This window comes from Mesoplodon densirostris, chromosome 11 (genome assembly GCF_025265405.1).
Source record: "Mesoplodon densirostris isolate mMesDen1 chromosome 11, mMesDen1 primary haplotype, whole genome shotgun sequence".
Taxonomy (NCBI): domain Eukaryota; kingdom Metazoa; phylum Chordata; class Mammalia; order Artiodactyla; family Ziphiidae; genus Mesoplodon; species Mesoplodon densirostris.
The window spans coordinates 75,060,403-75,085,645 of NC_082671.1; the positions used below are offsets into that span (position 1 = coordinate 75,060,403).

The following is a 25,243-nucleotide window of genomic DNA, read 5'->3' on the forward strand; positions in this document are numbered from 1 at the left end:
AGACCGAAAGTTTTAATTTTGATGAAGTTCAATTTGTCAAATTTTTAGTGGTTCCTGATTTTTGTATCCTGTCAAGATTACAAAGATTTTCTCCTATATTTTCTTCTGTAATTATTATAGTTTTAGCTCTTACATTTATCTGACCTGATTTTTACATACACTTCTGAAATTAATAAAATTGTTCAAAAAGAATAGGCATGGAAAACCAGAATGAAATTATTAAGCCTTTGTAAGACGTCATCGCTCCCTAGGCCCCAGGTTTGATGTGACATTTTAGGGAATATTGTCTCTCACTTAGTTGTGATATGATGACTTTCTTGATTTAGGTTTCTATTGATATCTGTTGTCAACGAGAGCAAAACCAACGTGACTTGCCAGTGTTCAGTGAATAGTTCCCTCAACTTGGAATGTTCTTTCTCCTTCTGAGAAGTAAAGGAAGGGAGACATTACGTGAGTTGACACCACTCCAGGCTCTCCTCCAAAACATTGTATGTGCCTCTATCTTTCACAGGAGACTGAATTTTCAAAACTCACCGGTCCCTACTACATTGCAAGCTGTTGAAAGTCAAGACCTGCGTGTTATTTTGTATCCTATGTTTGAGATGTAATTCAGTAAATGTCTTCTGAATGAAAGGAGGAATTCCTAGGTCTCTGCTGTTCTGCTGGTGAATGGAAGCTACCAGGTAGTGTGTGTTGTAGTTTCAATGTCCAATCCTCATGAACTTGGACCACTTTCCTTTAAAGCCATCTCAGTATCCCTAGGGCTTAGCACAGTGCCTGACATGCAGTAGGGAACGAACGGCAAAGAGAGAAGGGGAAGGAAATTTGTACAAAATCCCAAACACCACTCTTTATGACTTCAAGCAAGGAAACTGAGCAACCTTCAGATGTAACGTATGACGACAAATATTCGGGATATTCAACTCCTCCTGGGCAACACCACCAACACCTCTAGGTTAAGTCCCTTATTTCAAATCTTGTGGGTTTGCGTGGACCCACGCTTTCCTACTAGGAGAATGCCAGGAAGACTGAAATCCTGAATCTGGTGGATTTATAAGACTCAGAACTCACTCCCTGCGAGCACATCAGCCCTGGTTACTTAGCAACGGGATCGATCGCTCGGCGCTCGACTCGACCCAGCCGGACTGAGATGAGGCGTTCCGGGCCGAGCCTCTCACGGCCCGCCCCCTCCGGCCCGGGTCCGCGGCGCGCAAGCGCGGAACGGGGTGGGTTGGGGGAGGGGGAGTCGGTGCGCTGGCGCCGCTTGCGGGCCGCGGCGGGGAGGGGCGCACGCACAAGGGGCGGGGCGGCGGGCGCCGAGAGTGGCTGAGGAGCCGGAAACGCGCCTTGGAGGGTGCGGCCCTGAGGAGGCTGCGGGTTGGGCCTGGCCGGGCCGGGCGGGAAACATTAGGCGAGCGGCCCCCGGGGCGGGGGGGTCGTGCTGGCGGGGAGGGCCCCGAGGCGAGCTTTGCCCGGATGAGGAAGAAAGCGGTGGGGCAGGCGTGCGCGACCCCCGCGCGGCCGGCAGGTGGGCTGCGCGCGGGCCCGGCCAGGGCGGGGCGAGGGCGGCCTGCGGGCCCCATGCCGGCGAGCGGGCAACTTGGCCGCCCTTGGGAGGCAGTGTCAGCAGGCCCGGGTTCTCTGGCGGCGAGGGGACGGGGGCTGAATCCTTCCAGTGTTTTGGTGACCGCCCTTGTCCTCCCCCTTAGGTTAGGTAGCCCCCCTCCCGAAGCTTCTGGAGGAAGGGCCCCGGGTGTCCCCCGGCATGCCTTATCTCGCGGCGGGGTGCGCGGCCGCCGGCCCTCGGGAGAAGTTGGGCTGCCCCGGGCGGCCCCGGGGACGAATGGCCGCGTTTGTGCAGCGGTTGTAAGCAAGATGCGGTAGCACGTGACCCTGGAGCGCAAACCCTGATGCCGGTTCTCCACCACCCGTGTGCGCTTTTCTCTGACACTTGGCCGCCAGCAGATGCATCACAGGTGAGTAGCTTGGTGGGCTCAGCGTTCGTGACATCTTTGGGAGACATTTGGCAAATGAGACTTAAGAGTGCTTTTGTTCTTGGTGCCGTTGGGCAGGTTACAGGTGCGCTTGGCAAGTGGGTTTGTCCCAAAGGGAACAAGACATCCAGAAACCAGTATTGGGTTGAATATACTCTCATTAAACTTGATTTACTCCAAATGTGAGTAGTTGTTCCGAATAGCCATTACGTCGATTGTTGGCTCGTTGGACATCTTTATCCTTGCCTTTGAGTTATTTGCGCGTTTAATAATATTTTTATCTGGATTTCGAAGTGTGTTGATTTCGAAGTGTGTTTTTAGCTCATCACCATGTTTCACCTTGAATTTTGCTGGTTACCGTCTGGCTTGGCTGGTAATGTAGAGAAATTAAGTTATTAATTCTGCAGGCTTCGTGTTAATGTTGAAAGTACTTTGTGGTACCATGCCACTACAGTACAGAAGTGTGCCAGAGAAATAGTTACATTTGTCCATTCTTTATGAGCCCTTTCGTAGGCTGTATGTTGAGGATAAGGAAGATAAAAAAAAGTTCATCCAAATTACTGAAACTGTCCATTGCATTTGCAAAGTGGCTGCATTTCAGTTAGCTTCTTATATGTCATTCTAAGAAAAAGTCCTAAGATAAACAAATGGTTCATACATAGGTCACATAAACTAGAGAAGATGAAGGATATGATTCTACAATGAATGCATAGGGAAGAAGAGCGAGCTTAGTATCTTGATTCTGGCCCTTCTCCTAAGATTGCTTCCTAGCATTCCATATGAGAAAAGGAGCTAGAATAGAATTGCACTTTGGAATGAGGGAGTCTTTTGAGGCTCATACTGTAAATTCCCTTCATCTGCTTTCTCTCTGTGGGATACTAGTTACCTTTGGTTTATGGCTGCTGAGATCATCACATTTTAGTGACTCACAACAAAGCAGAAATCTGCTGAGCCTCTCACATTAAACTCCGGTTTGAACTGGTTTGAGAAGCCCTAAGAGTCAACCTAGAAGCACCGTTTTGATTTTTATCTTGAGATTAGGGGCACAGATTAATACTCAGAAATTTTCAGCATGGAATTTGAAGTTACAGACTTTCAATTGTAAAAAATTATCGTAACCAGTTTTTTGTAGGCCATTACTTCTCCAGTGGTTCTAAAGTTTTAGTTAGTTCTAAAGTTTTAGTTAATGTTTGTAGCTATAAAAAGTCACAGGAAAAGTCCGTTTTAAACCACCCCAAACCCAGAAACCTTCAAAATTGTTAGCTATCGTTTCTTTAGGCTATAAGGATTTTTGCATTCTTTTATAGCATAATTAAATACTGATATTAATGTGCTGTCTTTCATAAGGTGTGCCTCATTTGCCATGTGATGCTAGTTGTCTTTCTAGTAAAGATGAGTTTGCATTGCTTCATCCAAATCAAATACATATTTCAGAATGCCTACTCTATATAGGGTATCGCCCTCAGCTTTGTACACTTTATTAACGTCTGGGAGCCTAGTTGTATGAGACACCTAGCCCGGGGTAAGGTTGAAGCTTATGGATAGAGAATAATTCAGGAATAGGTCTATGTGGGACTTTAAACATACTCCACAATATAAATACACAGATCATAAGTGTTGGAACTGTAAAAGGCAAAAAGTTTCTTTTATTGTAATTGTCTTTTTCTAGTCATAGTTAAGAGTTTAGATTTCTTAAATTAGGCAGACCTGGACTTAACTGCCAATTCTGCGACTTACTAGTTTCTTAAATTAGGCAGACCTGGATTTAAATCCCGACTCTGCCACTTACTAGTTAATGTAATTTTGGGTTAAGTTTCTTAGCCTGAGTCTCAATTTTCTCATCTCTAAAGTGGGATTAAGAATAATACCTACCTCACAGTAGTTATAAGGATTAGGTGAGGTAATTACATGTTATCACTTAGTCCAGTGCCTAACACCTAAAGTAAGGGAGTAATAAGTATTAGTTATTATTATTTTCATGTTGATTGGTAGCTGATATTGCCATTTTTCAGATTAAAAACCTATTAAGTTTTGCCTTCACTGCTAAGGAGTGTGTAGACCGATTTGATTCCCCTTCCTGTTCTTCACCCCTCCCATGTACATAGGTGCACATGCACGAACTTGCATCACTGTGATAACTCAGTATAAGCATTGGAGGTCACTGGTGACCTCCTTTGGATAGCCTGTTGGCTGGCCTCTTGGAGTTGTTTATAATATGGCAGTCTCTAAATTCTGACATAGGAACTAATACTTACTGATAACAATCTCTAGTAGTGTCTTATTCAAATCAGTATACTCTTATTCTGATGACTTTGTTAATGGCACTACAAGATGGATTTTATGGAAAAAGCAGTTCTCAGATTCTTCAGCCAAAAATGGTCTCTAGATAAAAAAAAGTTTGGTGTATTGAAAAACTTTTTGACAGTATTTTGCAGCATGATCTGTGTTCTTTCATTTCATTGCTGTGTGATTTGGGGCATATGACAAGCCCTTTTTGAGCCTCTGTTTCCTTGGTTACCTTATTTTGAAGAATTGGTGAGCAAATATGAAGTAATTTTTTATAAAGTATCTAGCAAAGCTTACCTAATGAACCTAGATATGTGGAGGATATTACTAAAATTATTGATTAATTATTAAGGTATCTATACAGAATTTTAATAAAATGTTGATCCATGGAGAAGATATGGTGCTTCTTTACACGATTGGTAATCTAATTCAGACCCAGTATCACTTTAACTCCTGGTAAAAGGAATTAGTAAAAGTTCTTTGAGTAAGTTAAAACAGACTGTCTATAAAACTCCTGGTTTGAAGTAATAAGCCGGTTGGAGAAACTAAATACTGTGACGGAAAAAACTTAGGTGAATTTAAAAAACAAGCCCTCGTTGCCAGTGTGCTCTAAGGATTGCAAAGTTTGCTTTAGATAGTGTGCTTAGGGTTTGGAGCAAGGCACACCTGAGTTAAATCCTGTTTCTGCTATATGACGGCTGAGTTAACATCTCTGAAACCCAATGACACTAGTTATCAGGGAGCTGTGAGCATAGAAATGAAGTCATAGTTGGTTAAGTCCCATTTCCCCACCTCCATTGTTTCAGGTTCTTCAGTACCTTAAGAGTCACTGAGGTAATTTTTTGCATAACTGGTTGTGTCTGCTCTTTCTTAGGATGAATGAAATGAACCTGAGCCCAGTGGGGATGGAGCAGCTGACTTCATCCTCTGTGAGCAATGCCTTGCCAGTCTCAGGGAGTCACCTGGGGTTGGCTGCCTCACCCACTCACAATGCCATCCCGGCCCCAGGTGAGTGGTAAGGGAGAGTGACTGAATTTCAGCACTTAATTGCATTATCAGTCCTAAATGGAGCCTACAGGGGGGTCAAAGCCCCTTTAAGAGTGGAAGGGAGAAGCCCAGCAGGTCTAAATGGTGGTTCCACATGTGGCAGCAATTTTTCTAGAGTACTGAAGCCCTAATGGATAGAATAGGAGTAGCGGTTTTTTTCTGGTTGTTCTCTTCTTGGGTTAGTGGCCTTTTGTCTAGAGCTGTAGTTGATGTGGCATTTTATCTAGGGTTACCCCTTCATCTGTTTTCCCCCTTGGCATTCTGTCCCTGGGTTATTAGGAGAGAATCAAAGTTACTGTAATAACTATTCCTAGAACACATGGGAAATTCAGCTTTATTTTCTATGATATCAAACTGGCAACAACTGCAAACACACCAGGCGTAGAATTATGGTCAAAGAGGAGGTTTCAGAGTTGGAGCTCCTACATAGAACTTCCCCTGAGCCTCAGTACTGGGACAGAATAATAGTATAGGAAAAGCTCATTTTTCCCCATCGCTGTACTTTTAAAACCTTTTTATCTGGCTAGTTCAATTTTTTCTTTCTACTGAAATGGAAACGAAACAAGTAAGCCATTGAGTCTTACAGTGGCAAGATAGTGATTCTTTGGTCTTTGACATTGTAATGTATTGGATTTTATCAAAGTAAGAGTTAATGTTTAAGAGTATTTTAAATCTATTAAGTTGTTTAGTTCTCTATAGAGAATTACCTGCTTAATTACTAATATGTAGCCGTTAGATAAGGTTTGTCGAAACTAGGGTCTCTTCACATTTCTTTTAGTGTCCACAAAAGAAATTTTTTAAAAAATTTATTACTTCTTAACTCATTTGATTATCTCTTAGGCATTCCATTTAGTGGACACTCTTATTGAGGAGGAAAAACCTATTAAAAAATACTGCCACTGGCAAAAATAATGTGAATCAGCACTGCCCAAGTTGGTGATTGTTCATTATGATACGTAGGCACAGGGTCACTTTAGCACTTGCGGATAGATATAGTCCAAGGTAAATATAAAGTGCAAATTTTTAAAAATCATTAAGTACAGCATATATACAAAAGATTATATGAAAATATGTATGTACAGTTTTACATTTAGCTTTACATTAATTTCCAAGTAGAAGCATTTTTAAAAAATTAATTAATTAATTAGTTTATCTTCTTGGCTGCATTGGGTCTTTGTTGCTGCACCCAGGCCTTCTTTAGTTGCGGTGAGTGGGGGCTACTCTTCGTTGTGGTGCACGGGCTTCTCATTGAGGTGGCTTCTCTTGTTGCAGAGCACAGGCTCTAGGCACACGGGCTTCAGTACTTGTGGCACACGGGCTCAGTACTTGTGGCTTGCGGGCTCTAGAGCACAGGCTCAGTAGTTGTGGCGCATGAGCTTTGTTGCTCCGCAGCATGTGGGATCTTCCCGGACTAGGGTTCTAACCCGTGTCCCCTGTATTGGCAGGCGGATTCTTAACCACTGCGTCACCAGGGAAGCCCAGAAGCATATCTTTAAGTGAAACGTTTTCACCATATAAAATGGAAAATATAATAAAGTGCAAAAATAAATTTAAAAACTCTGGGGACTTCCCTGGTGGCACAGTGGTTAAGAATCCGCCCGCCAGTGCAGGGGATACGGGTTCGAGCCCTGGTCCAGGAAGATCCCACATGCCATGGAGCAACTAAGCCAGTGCTGCGCCACAACTACTGAGCCCGCACGCCACAACTACTGAGCCTGCACTCTACAAATACTGAAGCCCGTGCTCCGCAACGAGAAGCCACCGCAATGAGAAGCCCACGCACCACAACAAAGTGTGGCCCCCGCTTGCCACAACTAGAGAAAGCCTGAGCGCAGCAACAAAGACCCAAATAAATAAATAAGTAAATGAATAAAATTCTAAAAAAAAAAAAAACAGCTGTTCTATCACTACTCAGAGACCACTCTGAACTTTGATATATTTCTTTGAACTTTGGTATGTTTCTTCCCATTCTTTTTATCTCTAAATAATTTGTTTTCTTAAATTGTATTTAAACTAGGTGTTTAATTGTAATTAAATGCTTTGATACTTAAGAGCGATAGACAACTGGATGATCAAGTTGGCATTTTAAAACTAACTTGACTAAATTTAGGACTTGTTTGTGGATGTCTGCACAACACTACCTATCTGGGGATGTAAAGGGCTGCTAGGTGAGATTTTTGCCCATTGCAAAAACCTTCCTAAGAGTTGAGCAAGTGATTACAGAATTTTAAAGTACTTACTTTAAAAAAAATTAATTAATTTAATTATGGCTGTGTTGGGTCTTCGTTGCTGCGAGCGGGCTTTCTCTAGTTGCGGAGAGCGGGGGCTACTCTCCATTGCGGTATGCGGGCTTCTCATTGCAGTGGCTTCTCTTGTTGCAGAGCACGGACTCTAGGCACGCAGGCTTCAGTAGTTGTGCCTCGCGGGCTCTAGAGCGCTGGCTCAGTAGTTGTGGCACACGGGCTTAGTTGCTCCCGCGGCATGTGGGATCTTCCCTGACCAGGAATTGAACCCATATCCCCTGCACTGGCAGGTGGGTTCTTAACCACTGCGCCACTAGGGAAGCCCTGAGATACTTACTTTTAATGGAGGAAAAAAATTTTTTTTTGTAGGGCTGCCAGTGGCGATTCCAAACCTGGGTCCCTCCCTGAGCTCCCTGCCTTCTGCTTTGTCTCTCATGCTCCCAATGGGTATTGGGGATCGAGGGGTGATGTGTGGGTTACCTGAAAGAAACTACACCCTACCTCCACCACCTTACCCCCACCTTGAGAGCAGTTACTTCAGAACCATCCTACCTGGTAAGTGTTATAGTTATTCAGGAATTTAGAAGAAAGAATTCAGCCAACTCTTAACTTCAGTTCTTCAAGACTTGAATAACACTTTTTTCTGTTTGTCACTATTAGATATTAATCTATGTGGGAAAAAATTGTTCATATTTATGTACTTTTCCTCTTAGAACATATAGATAACATATTAACATAGCAGTTTGACTAAGCTTAATTTCTTAATGGCACATAAACAATTTTTCTCATCTCTATCATCTCCTTGGTTCAGTTTTTATAATTCTGCAGTTGTAATTCCTATCAACCACATGTCCTGCTTACAGTGTCATTGTTTATTATAAATTAAGGTTTATTGAATTTTTATGCTAGAAGTATTATATATTCATTTCAAAAAATTTAGCAAATAAGGAGGAAGGAGAATCATCCATAGTCCCATCGTCCATCTTTTTGGTGTACTTCCTCCCTGTCTTTTATTTTTATGTATAGGTCTTTACTGTTTCTCATAATTAACACTATATAGTACTTCCTATACAATTGTGTACCCTTTTTTTTTACTTAATATTTTTCTCTATTTTTACATAGTTATTTTTCCCAACTGCTATGTGGTTTTCATAATTATGCTTTTTAATGATGCATTATATTCTACTGAGTGGATATTCCATGGTTTATTATATCAATCTTTATTGTTGGACAGTTTTTTCCAGTTTTTTTAATTACCATATATGAATGTCTTTGTGTATAATATTTACGAAATGCATTTAGGGGAGATTACCGTAAGTGGAATTTCTTGTGCAAGAGGGTATGAACATTTTTGAGGTTATTATAGATACTTTCCAAAGAGGATTTAGAAATTTAGGCTCCTACTGGCAATGCAGCAAGTACCATTTCACCACATCTTCGTAAGCATGAGTGTTCAAATATTTTTTTCTGTTTTAATAAAGCAGGTATAATTGTGACTTGTTTTAAATAGAGCCTAATGTTTTATGATAGTTTAATAAGTTAAAAATTATATTTAATTTTTATTTTTCACATGGAAAATCTGCTTTTAAATGATTTTACCTTTTAACTCTTATAGAGCAGATTTCAGCATCTTAAGACTCAGGAACTCCAGCCATGTATATATTAAAGGCAGCATTTATAAGTGATTAATTTCTAGTGACTTCAAAGGAACATAGTTAATTTTTTATGATTTCTGAGTTTCACAGGAAAAACTGAATTGTGGTATATGTATGTTGCTATTTATAAAGTATATAGATAGCAAACCAAAGAAATAGGTAGGAGATTATTTTAATTTAGTTACATTTGTAAGGAATTTGGAATTCTTTATATTTAACAATATACTGAAAAATTCCTGATATCTCATCTTTTCCTTTTCTCAGGCATTTTATCTTATTTAGCTGACAGACCACCTCCTCAGTATATCCACCCTAACTCTATAAATGTTGATGGTAATACAGCATTATCTATCACCAATAACCCTTCAGCGCTAGATCCCTATCAGTCCAATGGAAATGTTGGATTAGAACCAGGCATTGTTTCAATAGACTCTCGTTCTGTGAACACACATGGTGCCCAAAGTCTTCATCCCACTGATGGCCATGAGGTGGCCTTGGACACAACAATCACTATGGAGAACGTCTCTAGGGTCACCAGCCCAATCTCTACAGATGGAATGGCAGAAGAGCTTACCATGGATGGTGTTGCAGGCAAGCATACCCAAATCCCAAATGGCTCCAGAAGTCATGAACCTCTGTCTGTGGATTCTGTGAGCAGCAACCTTGCAGCAGAAACTGTAGGACATGGTGGTGTGATACCCATTCATGGGAATGGCCTGGAGCTCCCTGTGGTCATGGAGACAGACCACATTGCAAGTCGGGTCAACGGGATGTCTGACAGTGCCCTCAGTGACTCCATCCACACTGTGGCCATGAGCACCAACTCTGTAAGCGTGGCACTCTCTACCTCACACAACCTCGCCTCCCTAGAATCTGTTTCCCTCCATGAAGTTGGCCTAAGCCTAGAACCTGTGGCTGTCTCCTCCATCACCCAGGAGGTTGCTATGGGGACAGGTCATGTAGATGTGTCTTCAGACAGTCTTTCTTTTGTACCACCTTCACTGCAAATGGAAGACTCCAATTCAAACAAGGAAAATATGGCAACCTTGTTTACAATTTGTGAGTGTGCTTAGCCTTTTTCTTGTGGAGATATTGATAGAAAGGGCCATCATCCTTAACAGGTTTAGTCAGGTGTTAAGGGAGTATAGAAAGTAACTAGACTTTGGAACTTTTATTTGCCTTTGTATTGTCCTTTGTATTAATGTGGTGCCTTTTCCTCAGGTAAGCCAAACAGTATATAGACATTTTGTTGGTTGTTATAGCATCTTCCTGAAGTAAGGAAACAGTCATTTCTCTATTTTACAGGTAAGCTTAGCCTAATAATACTTAAGGTATTTCCCAAGATTTCACAGATAGTTAATTATAGAAGTAAATTTCAGTAAGGTATTCTGTGTGACATGCCATTTGCTTTTTCAACATAAGACAAATTTACTAGATCATGTGTAATATAATTCACATATGCATTTTAAAGTGTACAATTTAGTGGTTTTTAGTATATTGACAAGGTTGTGCAACCATCACCACTGTGTAATTCCAAAATTTTTATCGCCCCATAAAGAAACCCCATTAGCAGTCACTCTCACCCCTGCCCCCCATTCTCAGGCAACCACTAATCTACTTTCTCTGGATTCACCTATTAGACATGTCATATAAATGGAATCATACATTACGTGGCTGTGTCTGGCTTCTTTCCAGCATAATGTGATGGCTCATCCATGTTATAGCATGTATTAGTACTCTATTCCTCTTTTTGGAAGAAGAATATTCCATTGTATGCATATACCGCATTTTGTTTATCCATTTATCTTTTATGAATATTTTGTTGTTTCTCCTTTTTGGCCATTCAATGCTGGTAGGAACATTCATGTACAAGTTTTTGTATGAACATATGTTTTTAATTTTCTTGGATATATATTAGGAGTGGAATTCCTCGTTTTGAGGAATTGCCAGACTGTTTTCCAAAGTGGCTGCACCATTTTACATTCCCAGCATCTGTGTATGAGGGTTCCATTTTCTCTACATGTTTGCCAAGACTTTTTTTTTTTTTTAATACCCATTGTAGTGGGTGTGAAGTGACATCTCATTGTGGTTTTAATTTGCATTTCCTTAATGACTAATGATGTTGAACATCTTACATGTACTTATTGGCCATTTGTATATCTTTGAAGGAAACCTGTAAGCATTTTTTGCAGTATGAAATCTGAATCTCCTTTGTTTGAAGAGTTAACATCGTTTCTTGTTAAGAGCATTGGAGAATAAGTTCTCATAGAGTGTAGGGGATCTCTAGTCTGATATTCAAAGAATTTTTAATCAAGTAGTACTCGAAGAAGTAATATATTATTACTGCTTTGGTTAAATATGAAAACTTACTGATATTTTATGCCGTTTAAGTGGTAATTTCTAATGGATTGCTTAGGAGAAAAAGGCACTTAGAAGGCTGTGATTCTAAGGTTTATGTATTTACAACTATTTTGTGAATGAATTTGGAAAGTTTGAACACAATCATTGACTAAATAGGGTCATGAATACTACTGTTAAGGTAACAGCGAGAAAGGAAAGTAAAAGAATAGAACAAAAGATTTATAGAGAAGGAGGACACTCCTGAGCTTGTAAAAGTGAAGTTACAGTAAGCACAGAAAACAGTATATGAATTCAGCATTTTTTCTGACAATGCAAAAAGACCGCATGAACAATAAGAATTAAGAATGTTAAGGAAATATGTCTGCAAGAATATGATTCACCTGCTCTTACAAAGAGCAGGTTGCATATTTTTTTTGTCTTAAGAGCTTGTCATCAAAGTGTGATCAGCCAGTTTGTTAATAGTGAAGCAAAAGAGCAGTGGTGCAGCTGGCTCTGACTTTGTTGTGCTCTATTGTCATCTCTGTTTTGGCTTTGCATCGCTACAGCATTTCAACTCAGTTTCCTCTTATAGTTTGGTAGAATTGGAATCTTTTGGACTTTAGAACATCATATCTGAAGGTATTACTTATCTACTCAATGTAACGAATAATATACTTGATTCTTGAAGTAATGTAGGCTTATTTTTTGATCAGTCTTTCTCTTACGCACTGAATAGAAAACTTGTCCAGTTGGATCAAAAGAAAAATATCAAATGTTGCTGAAGAGAGATATAACAGTGGATATATATTTTAGTGTAAGAAAGTGGTTCTTTGATCAGAGAATTTCTACTAGAACCTTGCTTCGTACTGGTTACATTTTAGTGTATTTAAATAAAAAAGCAGCTGGTCATTCATTTGCCTGCTAGAACTGACCCCATTTATGTCTCGAATTTCCCATCTGCAGGGTGCACTCTCTGTGACCGAGCCTATCCCTCAGACTGCCCAGATCATGGACCGGTGACTTTTGTTCCTGACACTCCAATAGAGAGCAGAGCGAGGCTTTCTCTCCCAAAGCAGCTTGTTCTCCGCCAGTCAATTGTGGGAGCAGATGTTGGTAAGACCCTTGGAACCATAAAACCCCATCAGAGGTTCTTCTTCCTTTGTAGGGTAAAGTTGTAAAAGTGGATGTGTATAATTTAGTGATTATTTGGTTGACCCAGAAGTCAGTTTATAGCTGAAGATTTATCCTTTTATGGAATGTTTGTCTGGTCCAGTGGTGACAGCAGTACGTCAAGTTGAAAACTTTATTGGGAAAGTTCCCCCTTCTTAGAATCAGAACTGAATAGAGGAGAGAATCCTAGCCTGAGTCTTTGAAGACTTGACTTTTATTTCCAGCTGGATCATCCACTACCAATAATCATGACAAAGCACTCCTTGAAACTTAGTTTCTTTTATAAAACATTGAAAATTCACCGTTGATAACTTTTTTATCACTAAAGATATTTACATCAGGTGTTTGTAAATTGCCTAATACTCCTTAGGAAAAGGTAATAAGAAATGTAGACTGCCAAAGTATGCTTATCCACATCGGAATTTCACATGGTATCTGAATCACTGTGCCATTCTTTGAAAATACAATACTAGGTTCGTTATTCTTTCATGTGTAACTTAGGCTTGGGTCAATTGAAAGCATTAAACAGCTTAGATAATAAAGAGCAGTGCTTTAAGCACAAGTGAGCTTAGAAGTTTGATTTATTTTATAGTAATTGCTTTACTTTTTTATGATAGAATGATGTTCTCTAGTCTTTTTTATGTATCAACTCCAAAATAACGTATTTGGAGGGACATGGTTTGGTTCCTTGTGTATAAAAATGGGTTCAGGAATTTCTGATACTGCTTCTTACTCTGCTTATTTCTTCTGAGCCCCTATGAGCCCGTATCTAATCTGTTTATTACTTTTTCCTTATTTATAGGATAGAACCCATAAGACTTATCTACCTCTCAGGAGTGCTAGAATATCAGTAGTACTTAGGTTCATTGAAAATAAGATTCTTTGCATGAGTTAAGCTACTCTCTTCTCTATCTGATTAGATGTTTAAATCATTGATTGTGTAGTTCATGTCCTTCCACTGATAGGTGTATGGACTGGAGAAACCATTCCTGTGCGGACTTGCTTTGGGCCTCTTATTGGCCAGCAAAGTCACTCCATGGAAGTAGCAGAATGGACAGACAAGGCGGTTAATCATATCTGGAAGGTCAGTGTTTATGAAACTTCTCTGTGACTTTTGGATGCTTTTACTGTAATGAGGTAGTTAAAAGCAATGTAAAAGTCAAACTTAGCCAAGATTCATACAGTGCCTTTCACTTATCAGTCGTTTAATAGTACATTCTTTCTGTTCTTGGTAGCCAACTTATTATACATAGCAAAACATCAGGTATTGAATATGGAAGATAAACTGTTTTAGTCTCCATTTTGTTAGTTAACCCAATGATTATTCATTTTTATTACTTGTGGCAGCTGAGGCCATGGACTTTGTTTATATGTTGAAAGTCTTATTTTGTAATCAACTAAAACATTCCTCAAATATTTAGCTTGGGAAACAATTCTAGAATTGGAAGCTAAGATTATTTCTCTAGTTTTCTAACGGAAGGGGCTAGAAACTTAAGTTTTTTATATAAACAGCTATTCCTATAACATGTTTATATACAATCTTAGTCAATAGGTTGAGAATGATGCCTGCAAAAATTGAAGTAAGGGGGAAATGGGTCTTGTGATAGTTGGAAAGGTAGAGTGCCACTGGCATTGGGGACTTTAATTGTGGTATCCAGGAGTAAACATAGAGGAATGCTACGTGCATTGGAGAAATAATGAGAAGAGGTGGTTCTCTGACCTTAATGTCCATTCATGTGGTAGGTGGTGAAGACAAGTAGACTGTTTTTTATGTCTTTTCCAGTGAAGCCAAAATGTGAATAATCAAGAGCAACATGATTCTATACACTGAGCACTAACTGTAGGTCTCTAGTGGTCTTTATTGTATTGCTGGAAATAGGGGGACTGGTGAAATGACAAACATGTGAGAAGACAACCATGTATTTTCACACTGACTAGGAAAGTTGGTACCTGCTGCAAAGTAAATGAGATTATTGCTAGACTAAACTTAGTAGCATTGTGTATCACTTGTCAGTTCATCTGATGTGTGTGTTTGCCTTTTGTTGACAGATATACCACAGTGGTGTCCTAGAATTCTGCATCATTACAACTGACGAAAATGAATGTAATTGGATGATGTTTGTGCGCAAAGCCAGGTAAGAGTAGACTTGGATGAAAGAAATAGTTACCATTCGGATGTTTTTCAGTAGGAAGCTTTGAATAAAATAGGAAAGAATCGAAGAATCCAAATCACAGTGATATCTGAACATACCTTAAAGCCTAAGGCTTTTCACCTTCTTCACCCCAGTAGTTGTTGACTAAGGGTTATTATAAATCAAAATATAAGAAACTATCCTTGTTTTATGAACAGTTTATTCAACTTACTAATGCAGTAAGGAATGGTACAATTACCATTGACCTTGCAAGTGGGTACCTTTTCTTTATATTAGCTATTAGTGAACCCCTTAGGCTGCTGTTGTGGTTAATTCTTGTTCAGCTGTCTATTTCTGTGTCTTTGTCATATTGTTTTAAGACTTTATTTATTTTTCTTCCAGTAACAGTCTGTAGTATTTCTGACTATAAAGGACGATATTGAAGTAAGAATTCTGTTTCTATGCAAGTTACTCCTAATAGGTAGTATAGGGAATTAGAGAAATGACCCAGAGAAATAGTACATCTAAGTTTTCATATAGGATTTTGCTGTAGGGATATGATGTGTTTAGTATATATTTCAAAATTAATATGCTTGATGGGAGTTCCCTGGTGACCTAGTGGTTAGCATTCTGGGCTTTCACTGCTGTGGCCTGGGTTTAATCCTTGGTCGGGAGACTGAGATCCTGCAAGCCGTGTGGCACAGCCAAAAAAATTTTTTTTAATTAATAAAATAAATTTAATATGCTTCATCTGTTAAATGTGATAACTTAGGAATCGGGAAGAGCAGAACTTGGTGGCTTATCCCCATGATGGAAAAATCTATTTCTGCACCTCACAAGATATCCCTCCTGAAAATGAACTGCTTTTTTATTACAGCCGGGATTATGCTCAGCAGATTGGTAAGTTTATGTAAGACTTGTTTGCTATGAGTCTAGCATAGTAAAAGCACCAAGGACCAGTAGTAAAGTTTTGGTAATGATTTACATGTAAGCTGAAACAAATCACATACCTTTGTGTATGTAAAAGCAGGTGTATGTTAACCCTATGTTAAAAGTGTTAAAATCCGTGAGATTCTTCATAAGCTTAATTGTTATTGACCAGGCAGTATGAACTTTTGTGTTAGGACTTTGATTTGGGGAATTTGAAGTTCCTAAGTTCCTTTTGAACCATTACAATTTAATTTCATAAAGGACAGCAAAGCTTCTTGAGTTGGTTTAACCTTCATAGGCTTTTTCTTGCACTGTGTCATGATGACAAGTGATGTTTAGGAGTTTGTGTATACTACAAAATCTTAAGTTTTTTGCCTAGGAAAGGTGCCTTATAATCCAGTATTTACCAAGTGTTCCCTATGTATGTGCCTGACACACTATTTGAGATGCTGGGACTAGAGCATTGAACAAGATGTTTTAATTTTACAGGTAGTGGGCAAGCTGGAAATTTTGGTAGAAGGGAGAATTATAAGCAACAATTACTAATATCAACAAGTTTTAAAATTTAAGTATCAGGAGACATTGAATAATCTTTCTCTTAAGGTGTTCCTGAACACCCAGATGTGCACCTCTGTAACTGTGGCAAGGAGTGCAGTTCCTATACAGAGTTCAAAGCCCACCTGACCAGCCACATCCATAACCATCTTCCTAGCCAGGGCCACAGCAGCAGCCATGGGCCAAGCCACAGCAAAGAAAGGAAGTGGAAGTGCTCCATGTGCCCCCAAGCTTTCATCTCTCCTTCCAAACTTCATGTTCACTTTATGGGTCACATGGGTATGAAGCCCCACAAGTGTGATTTCTGTAGCAAGGCTTTTAGTGATCCCAGCAACCTGCGGACCCACCTCAAGATACATACAGGTAAGTTGTGTTGGACCATCAAAGTGGAATTTTGCAAAATTAGAAATTAGTAAGGCCTTGGCAGCAAGATAGTCTTGCAGGTAGAGTTGAGATCAGATGTTAGAAAGAATCCAGCTGGCTGCCAGCAGGACTTTGTGGGGTCATAAATCTTGGGATAACTGTGCCTCCTCAGAGAGTATTACTTCTCATTATTAAGATGCTTCACTTTCCAGGTGTCCCCACCATAGTTTGAAGGTGACTGGAAAAATGCAGTTAATAATCAGGAAGTTGATGTATGTGTTTGGACCTAAAGGGAATTCAACAGAAACAGCCTGAGCCTCCCATTAGAGCTCACCCCTGGTCACCAGCCACAGCCAGTTTCTTTCCTTTGAATATTGCTCAGTAAACACTGCCAAAATTTGTTGAGTTTCTATTTTCTAAACTCCATACAAACCAACCCCTTTCTCTTAGCACTTATTTTTTTCACTTACTTTTTTACTTTGCTAAAAATTAACTGTTTTAGTTTTCATTTTCTTGGCTGGGTCATTCATTCTCCAAATCTTTGAAAGTAAAACTTTTCCTCATTCTTTTCCATTAAGACTGAATAGTCGCAGCAGAGACCATATAGCCAACAGAGCTTAAGATTCTGACTGGCCTGTAAGAAAAGGTTTGCTAACCCCTGACTTAGAGTAACTTTATTTCTATTTATCTATCTATCTATCTATCTATTTATTTATTTATTATTTATGGCTGCGTGGGGTCGTTGCTGTGTGTGGGCTTTTCTCTAGTTGCGGCGCAAGCGGGGGCTACTCTTGGTTGCGGTGTGGTGGCTTCTCTTGTTGCGGAGCACGGGCTCTAGGTGCACAGGCTTCAGTAGTTGCAGTGCGTGGGCTCAGTAGTTGTGGCTCGCGGGCTCTAGAGTGCAGGCTCAGTAGTTGTGGTGCACGGACTTCATTGCTCCGCGGCATGTGGGATCTTCCTGGGCCAGGGCTTGAACCCGTGTCCCCTGCATTGGCAGGCGGATTCTTAACCACTGAGCCACCAGGGAAGTCCCTATTTCTGCATTCTTAAAAGGATTTTATTTCATCCCTGGTTTATGAGGTTATATTAGATGTTTTAAAAAAGAATACTAAAATGTAGGTTGTAAAAATATGTTTGCTTATAGGCAAGTACTAGATTTCATGAGTTTTTAAAAAAAAATAGTTGAATTAAGTTGGGCACTGGGGTTATAAGTGATTTTTTTCCCCAGAGTTTATATCATGTGTTAGCTATAAACATTAAAAAGTGTGTGTGTGTGTGTGTGTGTGTGTGTAGGTGTAGGTGTAGGTAAGCAGTCCTAGGAGGTCAGATTTGTTACCTTCACTGGCTTTGGTCACAGAATATAAATTCAGTGGCTCTGAGTGGCTCTGGGTAGACAGTCCCAGAAAGTGAAGTTCCAGTTTACAGTCAGTTCTGTTTTATTCCTGCCTCTGTCACATACCCATACAATGTGCCTCTTCATCCTGAGAATGCTCATGGCAGTTTTATTCATGGTGTGGTAATTCGGGTTGATGTGCAGGTCAGAAGAACTACAGGTGCACTTTGTGTGACAAGTCTTTCACCCAGAAGGCTCACCTGGAGTCCCACATGGTTATCCACACGGGCGAGAAGAACCTCAAGTGTGATTACTGTGACAAGCTGTTCATGCGGAGGCAGGACCTCAAGCAGCACGTGCTCATCCACACACAGTGAGTCGCCTGCATCCCAACGCCCCTTGGGCGGGGAATGAGGCTTGTCAACTGGCTCCTGCCTTGGCATCCGTCGGTGCCTCCTGTGTTCCGCGTAGCCAAGCAGAGGTTGGAAAACTAACGTTTTGGTTTATCCTGGAAGATTTCACTTGTTTGTTTTTCTTATTTTTCACCTCTACTCTCTGTATTTCCTTGTTTTTCATATTTTCAAAACATCATTTCATTAATTTAACAAATTTCTAAGTACCTCCTTGATGCCCAGCACTGTGCTAAGTGGTGAAAATACAAAGATGAGATGGTCCTTGGATTTAAAGAGCTCGGAGAGCATTAAGAGACAGAAGAGTAATTGCTGTACTGTGTTGCAGATGTCAGGGTAAGCGCTGGGTCCTGAGAGACCAGAGGGAAGGCCCCAGCCCAGCCTGCAGTGTCCTGGGAAAGTGTCCTGGTAGTTGGAGCAAGCATTAAAGGAGATAAATTAGAGTTATTCAGGGAGACAGTGAAGGGTAAGGGATGAGAATACTGTTCTAGACAGATGAAACAGAGTATGCGAAAAGGACTGTGAAATGCGAGTGGTTCTTTTCTTTTCTTTCTTTTTTTTTTTTGGCTGCACTGTGCGGCATGCAGGATCTTAGTTCCCTGACCAGGGATCGAACCTGTGCTCCTGCAGTGGAAGCACAGAGTCGTAACCACTGGACCACCAAGGAGGTCCCGCTAGTGGTTCTTTATAGTTAGAGCATTGGGTGTATATGAGAGCGAGGGAGAGAGAGGCAGCAGCCAAATCATGAGCCTTTTATCCAACTAAGAAAATTAAATTTCATTCTGGAAATAATGGAGAGTCACCGAAGCATTTTTCCTGCCTATGTACCAGGAACTATTCTGTGCTTTGTGTGTGTGCATGTGTATATTTTAATTATGGCATAAAACACAAATTTTACTGTCTTAACCATTTTTAAGTATATAGTTCAGTAATGTTAAGTGTATTCACATTCTTGCACAGGCATTGAAGGGTTTTAAGGAAAAGAATGTCATGGTGAGATGTTCTTTTTTTTTTTTTTTTTGAGATGTTCATTTTATAAAGATTACTCTGGCAGCAGGAAAGGGTGATTGAAGGAGGAGAAGGCCAAGTATTGGGAGACCTATTAGGATTTTATTGCATGGATCCAAGTGTAATTAATTGCCCAGCCTGTGTTAGTTACAGTAGTAGTAGAGAGAAGAGAACAGATTTTGTGGTCCAGAGCCTTTAGCAAGTGTTAGAAGAGGGAGAAAACATTAGCTTGAATTATTATTTAGAAATCCATAAAAAATGGAAACTTTATGTTCTTATTATGGGTTTTAGATAAATATTTTGCTTTCATATCAGCTCTTTTATCTGATTCATAGCCACAGTGCAACCTGAAACAGTAAAACATCCAAGGAGTCTGAATCTATATCCCAAACTCTCAAAATGACCTTTTTTTTTTTTTTTTTGCTGTACGCGGGCCTCTCACTGCTGCGGCCTCTCCCGTCGCGGAGCACAGGCTCCGGACACACAGGCTCCGCGGCCATGGCTCGCGGGCCCAGCCGCTCCGCGGCATGTGGGATCCTCCGGGATCGGGGCACGAACCCGTGTCCCCTGCATCGGCAGGCGGACCCTCAACCACTGCGCCACCAGGGAAGCCCTCAAAATGACCTTTTAAAACAAAGTCTTCATTAAGTGGTTTCTTTCTTAGTATGAAATTTTAGAAATTAGACACACTAATTATCAAATATTAGATATGATTGTACATAATTAGAGCTGAAAGAGATCTCTGGGATCATTTATTCTAGCTGCTTATATTAGCTTGAGCTGCCATAACAAAATACCATAGACCGGGTGGTGGCTTAAACAAAAGAAATTTATATTCTTAAACTTCTGGAGGCTGGAAGTCGAGATCAGGGTGCCAGCATGGTTGGGTTTTGATGAGGGCCTTCTTCCTGGCTTGCACATGGCTGCCTTCTTGTGTCCTCACATGGTGGAGAGAGCGAGCAAGCTCTGGTCTCTCTTCCTCTTCTTATAAGGGCACTAATCCCATCATGGGGGTCTCATCCTTATGACCTCATCTAAACCTGATTACCTCCCACAGGCCCCCACCTCCAAATACCATCATGTTATGAGTTAGAGCTTCAACATACCAATTTAGGAGTGGGGATGGGGGATGACAAATATCCAACCAATAACACTGCTCATGATAATCAGCTGGGAAATGTGAAAAACAGTGATTGGTGCCAGGGCCCCAGCTCCAGGGATTCTAATTTAGTTGGTCAGGGGTAGAGCCCTGGCCTTGGTATTTTAAAAAGCTCCCCAAGTGAGTCTAATGTCCAGTGAGTGTTGAGTGCTACTGAGTTGATCCAAATGAAAGACTTGTTTCACAGTATCTCTGGCAAGTGGCTATATTGTTACTTCTTGAAAACCACACATAAAAAGGAGTTATTCTCTTCCTTGACCTTGACTTTCTATTCTTTCAAGTGATGCTTGAATTTGCACTTGCTTTTATGGTAGCCATTTTACAGCATAATGAAATAGAAATTATTTTGAGATTAGTCATAACTGCTTATCTCCTTTTGGGTTGGAAATTGGCTTTATCAGATATTGACCAGTGAAAACAATTTTCTTAAATGTGGATCTGGACACTTTCTCATGATGACAAAATATAATAAGCCTCTGCCAAACTCCCATGGTATAAAAGTTGTTTTCGGACTGTCAAGACTTTATGCTAGTATAAGTCATTCATAAAAGAAGCACCATTCACCCAATATATATATATATATATATAAATATACATTTTGGTTGCACCACACAGCTTGCAGGATCTTAGTTTCCCAACCAGGGATTGAACCCAGGCCCTCGGCAGTGAACGTCCTAACCACTGGACTGCCGGAGAATTCCTCAACCAATATTTTTGGGTTTTTTTTTTTTTGGTATGTGGGCCTCTCACTGCCATGGCCTCTCCCGTTGCGGAGCACAGGCTCCGGACGCGCAGGCCCAGCAGCCATGGCTCACAGACCCAGCCGCTCCGCAGCACGCGGGATCCTCCCGGACCGGGGCACGAACCCGCGCCCCCTTCATCGGCAGGCGGACCCTCAACCACTGCACCACCAGGGAAACCCCCCAACCAATATTTTTGAATGAGACTTCCTATAGAGATCATTGGTAGAATTTTCAGATGTTTGTATCTTTACTTTTAGGCATTTCAAAATGCATATATTAGTATTGGAATTCATTCTGTTTATCTGCTTAGAAAAGAACTATAGCCCCTAAAGCCAAATGTAGGAGTTGTTCCTCTCCCAGTGTTCCCCTGGTAGTATAAGGCATGGGACTTTGGCCTTCCTCTAAGAAAGGAACTTGAGAGTAAGAGTGGGGTGCTTATTCCTTAGGTTGTTATCTTAGCCCTGTGGCTTTGTGATTTATATCTCCAACCTTATATAACTAACCATTCACTCAGCATCTCTGAGTTCTGGATGTCCGCTAGGCAGTTCAAACCTGATATGTCCAAACCTCAACTCTTCGTATTAACCCAACAAATTTGATTTTCCCCAGTGTTCACCAGCTCAGAAAATGATACCACCATTCATCCCAGTGGCTCAAGCCAAACACCTTGGAGTCATCCTCAACTCAGTCTTCCATTCTTTCCTTCATTCAGCTCTTGCCTGGTTGAGACCACCAGCATCTTTTTTATGGACAACTTCAGTAGTGTCCCAGCTGGCTTCCCTGCTGCTCTTCTCTCTCCTCATCCATTCCCCAACACAGATATACACACAGGTGCCACACACACATGCTGTATTCGTCCATAGTGGCCAGAGTGATATATTTAAAACATAAGTCAGATCGTGCATATCTCCAGTCGTGATTCTTCATTGACTAGAAGTCCCTTCCTGATGTGGTAATGGTACTTGGCTACATGTCCCACTCCATCTTTCATTGCTTTTCTCATACTATTCTATTTTACCCACATTGGGCCTCCCCTTGCTACTACTTCAGCATACTGAACACAGTATCGGGGCCTTCGCACTGTACTGCCTCTGCCTAGAAACTTCTCCCTCTGGATATCTCCGTGTCTTCCTCCCTCACTTCATTCAGGTTTCTGCTTAAGTTCGTCATTTCCTCAGAATGGCCTTCCTTGATTATCTCATCTAAAACAGGACTGTGTCACTCTTACCTGGCTTCATTTTTTTTAATAGTATTTATTACTATCTGATATCACATTATATATTTTTAATTTGTTTATGGTGTGAGTCCTCCACTAGAATGTAAGCTCCATGAAGGCAGGGACTGAGTTTTCCCTGTCCTGTAGCTCCACAGAATTCTTCTCTGCCACATCCTGCTGGGAGAAGGTGGTAGAAATGCTAAGGAGACCGGGCTTCAGAACTTTCCACTGCACCCTCACACTCCATCAAGGATTTTAACCCCCTTTTATTTGCTTCACATATTGGACTTTCATTAAGACATAGGGTTCAGCTGCTCAAAAAAAGAGTTAAAAAATTCCTGCTCTGTGTGATCCCTAAAGAGCTTTCTTTTCAGCGCTAAGTGTCTAGGCCAAGTTTACTCCCCCCTTGACACTACTGGCATCTTGCACCGGATAATCTTTTGTTGTGGGGCTACCGTAACACCAGAGTTAGGTACCATTGTGTGTTGGTCAGTTGGCACATGTTTTCAAATTTGAGTTTTCCAGTTGGTAAGAATGTGGGGCAACGGGAACTCTCAAATGGCTGTTGACGGATGTGTATATCAGTACAGCCATGTTGGAAAACAGCATAGCATTATCTAGTAAAATTGAAGATGTACATATCCTTTGATCCAGCTATGCCTCTCCTGAGTATATGCCCTAGAGCAGCGGTCCCCAACCTTTTTGGCACCAGGGACCGGTTTCATGGAAGGCGGTTTTCCCACAGGTGGGGGACGGGGATGGTTCAGGCGGTAATGCAAGCGATGGGGAGCGGCCGATGAAGCTTCTCTTGCTCACCTCCGCTGTGCGGCCCGGTTCCTAACAGGCCGCGGACCCCTGCCCTAGAGGAACTGATGCGTATGCAAATCCACACACCAGTGTAGAAATGTTCATAGCAGTCTTGCCTGTGGTGATAAAAAACTGGAAACCACCAGAATACCCATTAACAACAGACAGACTCAGTGCCACAGATAAGTTGTGGTATATTTGTAAGTAGCTTACAGCCATGGAAGAGAGCGAACTACTGATACAGGAACTTGATTGAAATTCAGAAACATCATATTGAGTGAAAGAAGCAAAACGAGAGATACATACAGTACGATCCCACTTACGTAGAATTCTAAAACAAGCAAAATCAGTCTATGGTGTTTAAACTACAAATGTTTTATGACTCTTCTATATGATACATCCGTAAAAAAAAAAAATTTGATTCTACACTGGTAGAGCTTCTCTGACAAAGGTCTGAGGTTGTGCAGAATAAGTGTGTGCCTCAGTTGTCATTTGTAACCCCAAATCAAATGTTTTTTTCTTGTGTTCCTCTTAGAGAACGCCAGATCAAGTGCCCCAAGTGTGATAAGCTGTTCTTGAGAACAAATCACTTAAAGAAACATCTCAATTCACATGAAGGAAAACGGGATTATGTCTGTGAAAAATGTACAAAGGCTTATCTAACCAAATATCATCTCACCCGACACCTGAAAACCTGCAAAGGGCCCACCTCCAGTTCATCAGCGCAGGAGGAGGAGGAGGAAGACGACTCGGAGGAGGAGGAGCTCGCGGACCCTGTGGGGGCCGAAGGCTGCCGGGTTAGCAGTGCTGTGTATCCCGCAGACGAGGCTCTGTCTACACATAAATGAAAGAAAAGGAAGCCAGCTGGTTCGGATGGCAAATACAAAAGGGAAAAACACACATGACCAGTTATCCACTACCGTGGTTTTTATATAAAATAATTTCTGATTTCCTTCCAGCCAACAGTCAAAACAGACTAAATGGGAAGGGATAAAGCACTTATAGAAGAGTATCCTATTGAAAACACTTTAAGTAAAGATTGAGAAAAGAGCATGTATCCTATTTTTAAGTGGTGTATGGGGAGGAAAGTGTCAACTTTTGAGATCTATTCTTTACATAATTGGGTGATACATTTATGCCTGAGTCAGAGCTGCTCTCTGCCCAAACAAATCAGATTTATTTTAAATTCTTTCATTATTCCATTTTTCTCCCAACCCACTGATTTGGTAGCACTCTAAACTTGGTCCCTACCTTACAGTCGTCCTGATGATGGTTCTGGTGTTTTGTTTTATGCAGACTTGTAACTTAAGCTCATCCCAGAATGGATTGGAATATAACAACGTAAGCTTGTTACTCTTGACTGCAGCTAACAAGTTTAAAGCACCACCTACCTTAATCTCTCCTGGCTGCTTGGGAGTTTAGGGTAGATCTTGCTTCCCAAAATTTCAGCAGATACCTAGAGGGCAGATAAAAAAGGGAGCAGCCAGGCAGTAGGCACTGATGGAGAGAAGAAAAGGAGAGATGCCTGGGCCACTGTCCAAGAAACTAGCTTTGATGTAAGCTGGGGTAAGAGATCTGGTGGTTGTTCCTTAGAGGTCTTTGTAGGTTTAGACATGTCTCTGTCTCCAGTGAAGCCTCCAGCACCCCGACAAAGGGGATCTGGGGGTGTAGCAAGCCAAGTAATGCCTGCTGCATTGTCTCCTGATAACAAGGACATGTGGACTCAGCTGGCAAAGTGGTACCTTGGCCCATGGAAGGAAGGAGGGAATGATCCTTCCTATCTAGCTTACCCTATGAAAAGGATCAAGACACCATTAAAATGTTGCCAACTCAGAATGACAGATGACATATT

The 25,243-nt window shown here is 41.0% G+C and overlaps 1 protein-coding gene across 6 annotated transcripts; it reads left to right on the forward strand.

Annotated features, from left to right (window-relative positions):
* The first annotated feature begins 1,189 nt into the window (after positions 1 to 1,189).
* PRDM4 (PR/SET domain 4) lies at positions 1,190 to 24,882 on the forward strand. Of its 6 annotated transcripts, none has more exons than XM_060113587.1 (12): positions 1,190 to 1,226; positions 1,710 to 1,976; positions 5,155 to 5,288; positions 7,940 to 8,125; positions 9,490 to 10,284; positions 12,529 to 12,678; positions 13,680 to 13,819; positions 14,785 to 14,870; positions 15,640 to 15,767; positions 16,401 to 16,715; positions 18,253 to 18,421; positions 23,927 to 24,882. In XM_060113587.1, the coding sequence occupies exons 2-12, from the start codon at positions 1,966 to 1,968 to the stop codon at positions 24,237 to 24,239; spliced, it is 2,427 nt and encodes an 808-aa protein (XP_059969570.1). In that variant the 5' UTR covers positions 1,190 to 1,226; positions 1,710 to 1,965; the 3' UTR covers positions 24,240 to 24,882. The 6 variants fall into 6 exon arrangements, with proteins under 6 accessions (XP_059969570.1, XP_059969569.1, XP_059969567.1 ...); XM_060113586.1 differs by lacking the exon at positions 1,190 to 1,226 and adding an exon at positions 1,273 to 1,354; XM_060113584.1 differs by lacking the exon at positions 1,190 to 1,226 and adding an exon at positions 1,366 to 1,528.
* Positions 24,883 to 25,243: the final 361 nt, after the last annotated feature.

Coding starts and splice junctions, on each gene's coding strand:
- PRDM4 (XM_060113587.1), top strand. Junction 5,289..7,939: donor CAATGCCATCCCGGCCCCAG/GTGAGTGGTAAG, acceptor TTTTTTTTGTAG/GGCTGCCAGTGGCGATTCCA. Junction 14,871..15,639: donor ATGTTTGTGCGCAAAGCCAG/GTAAGAGTAGAC, acceptor GTGATAACTTAG/GAATCGGGAAGAGCAGAACT.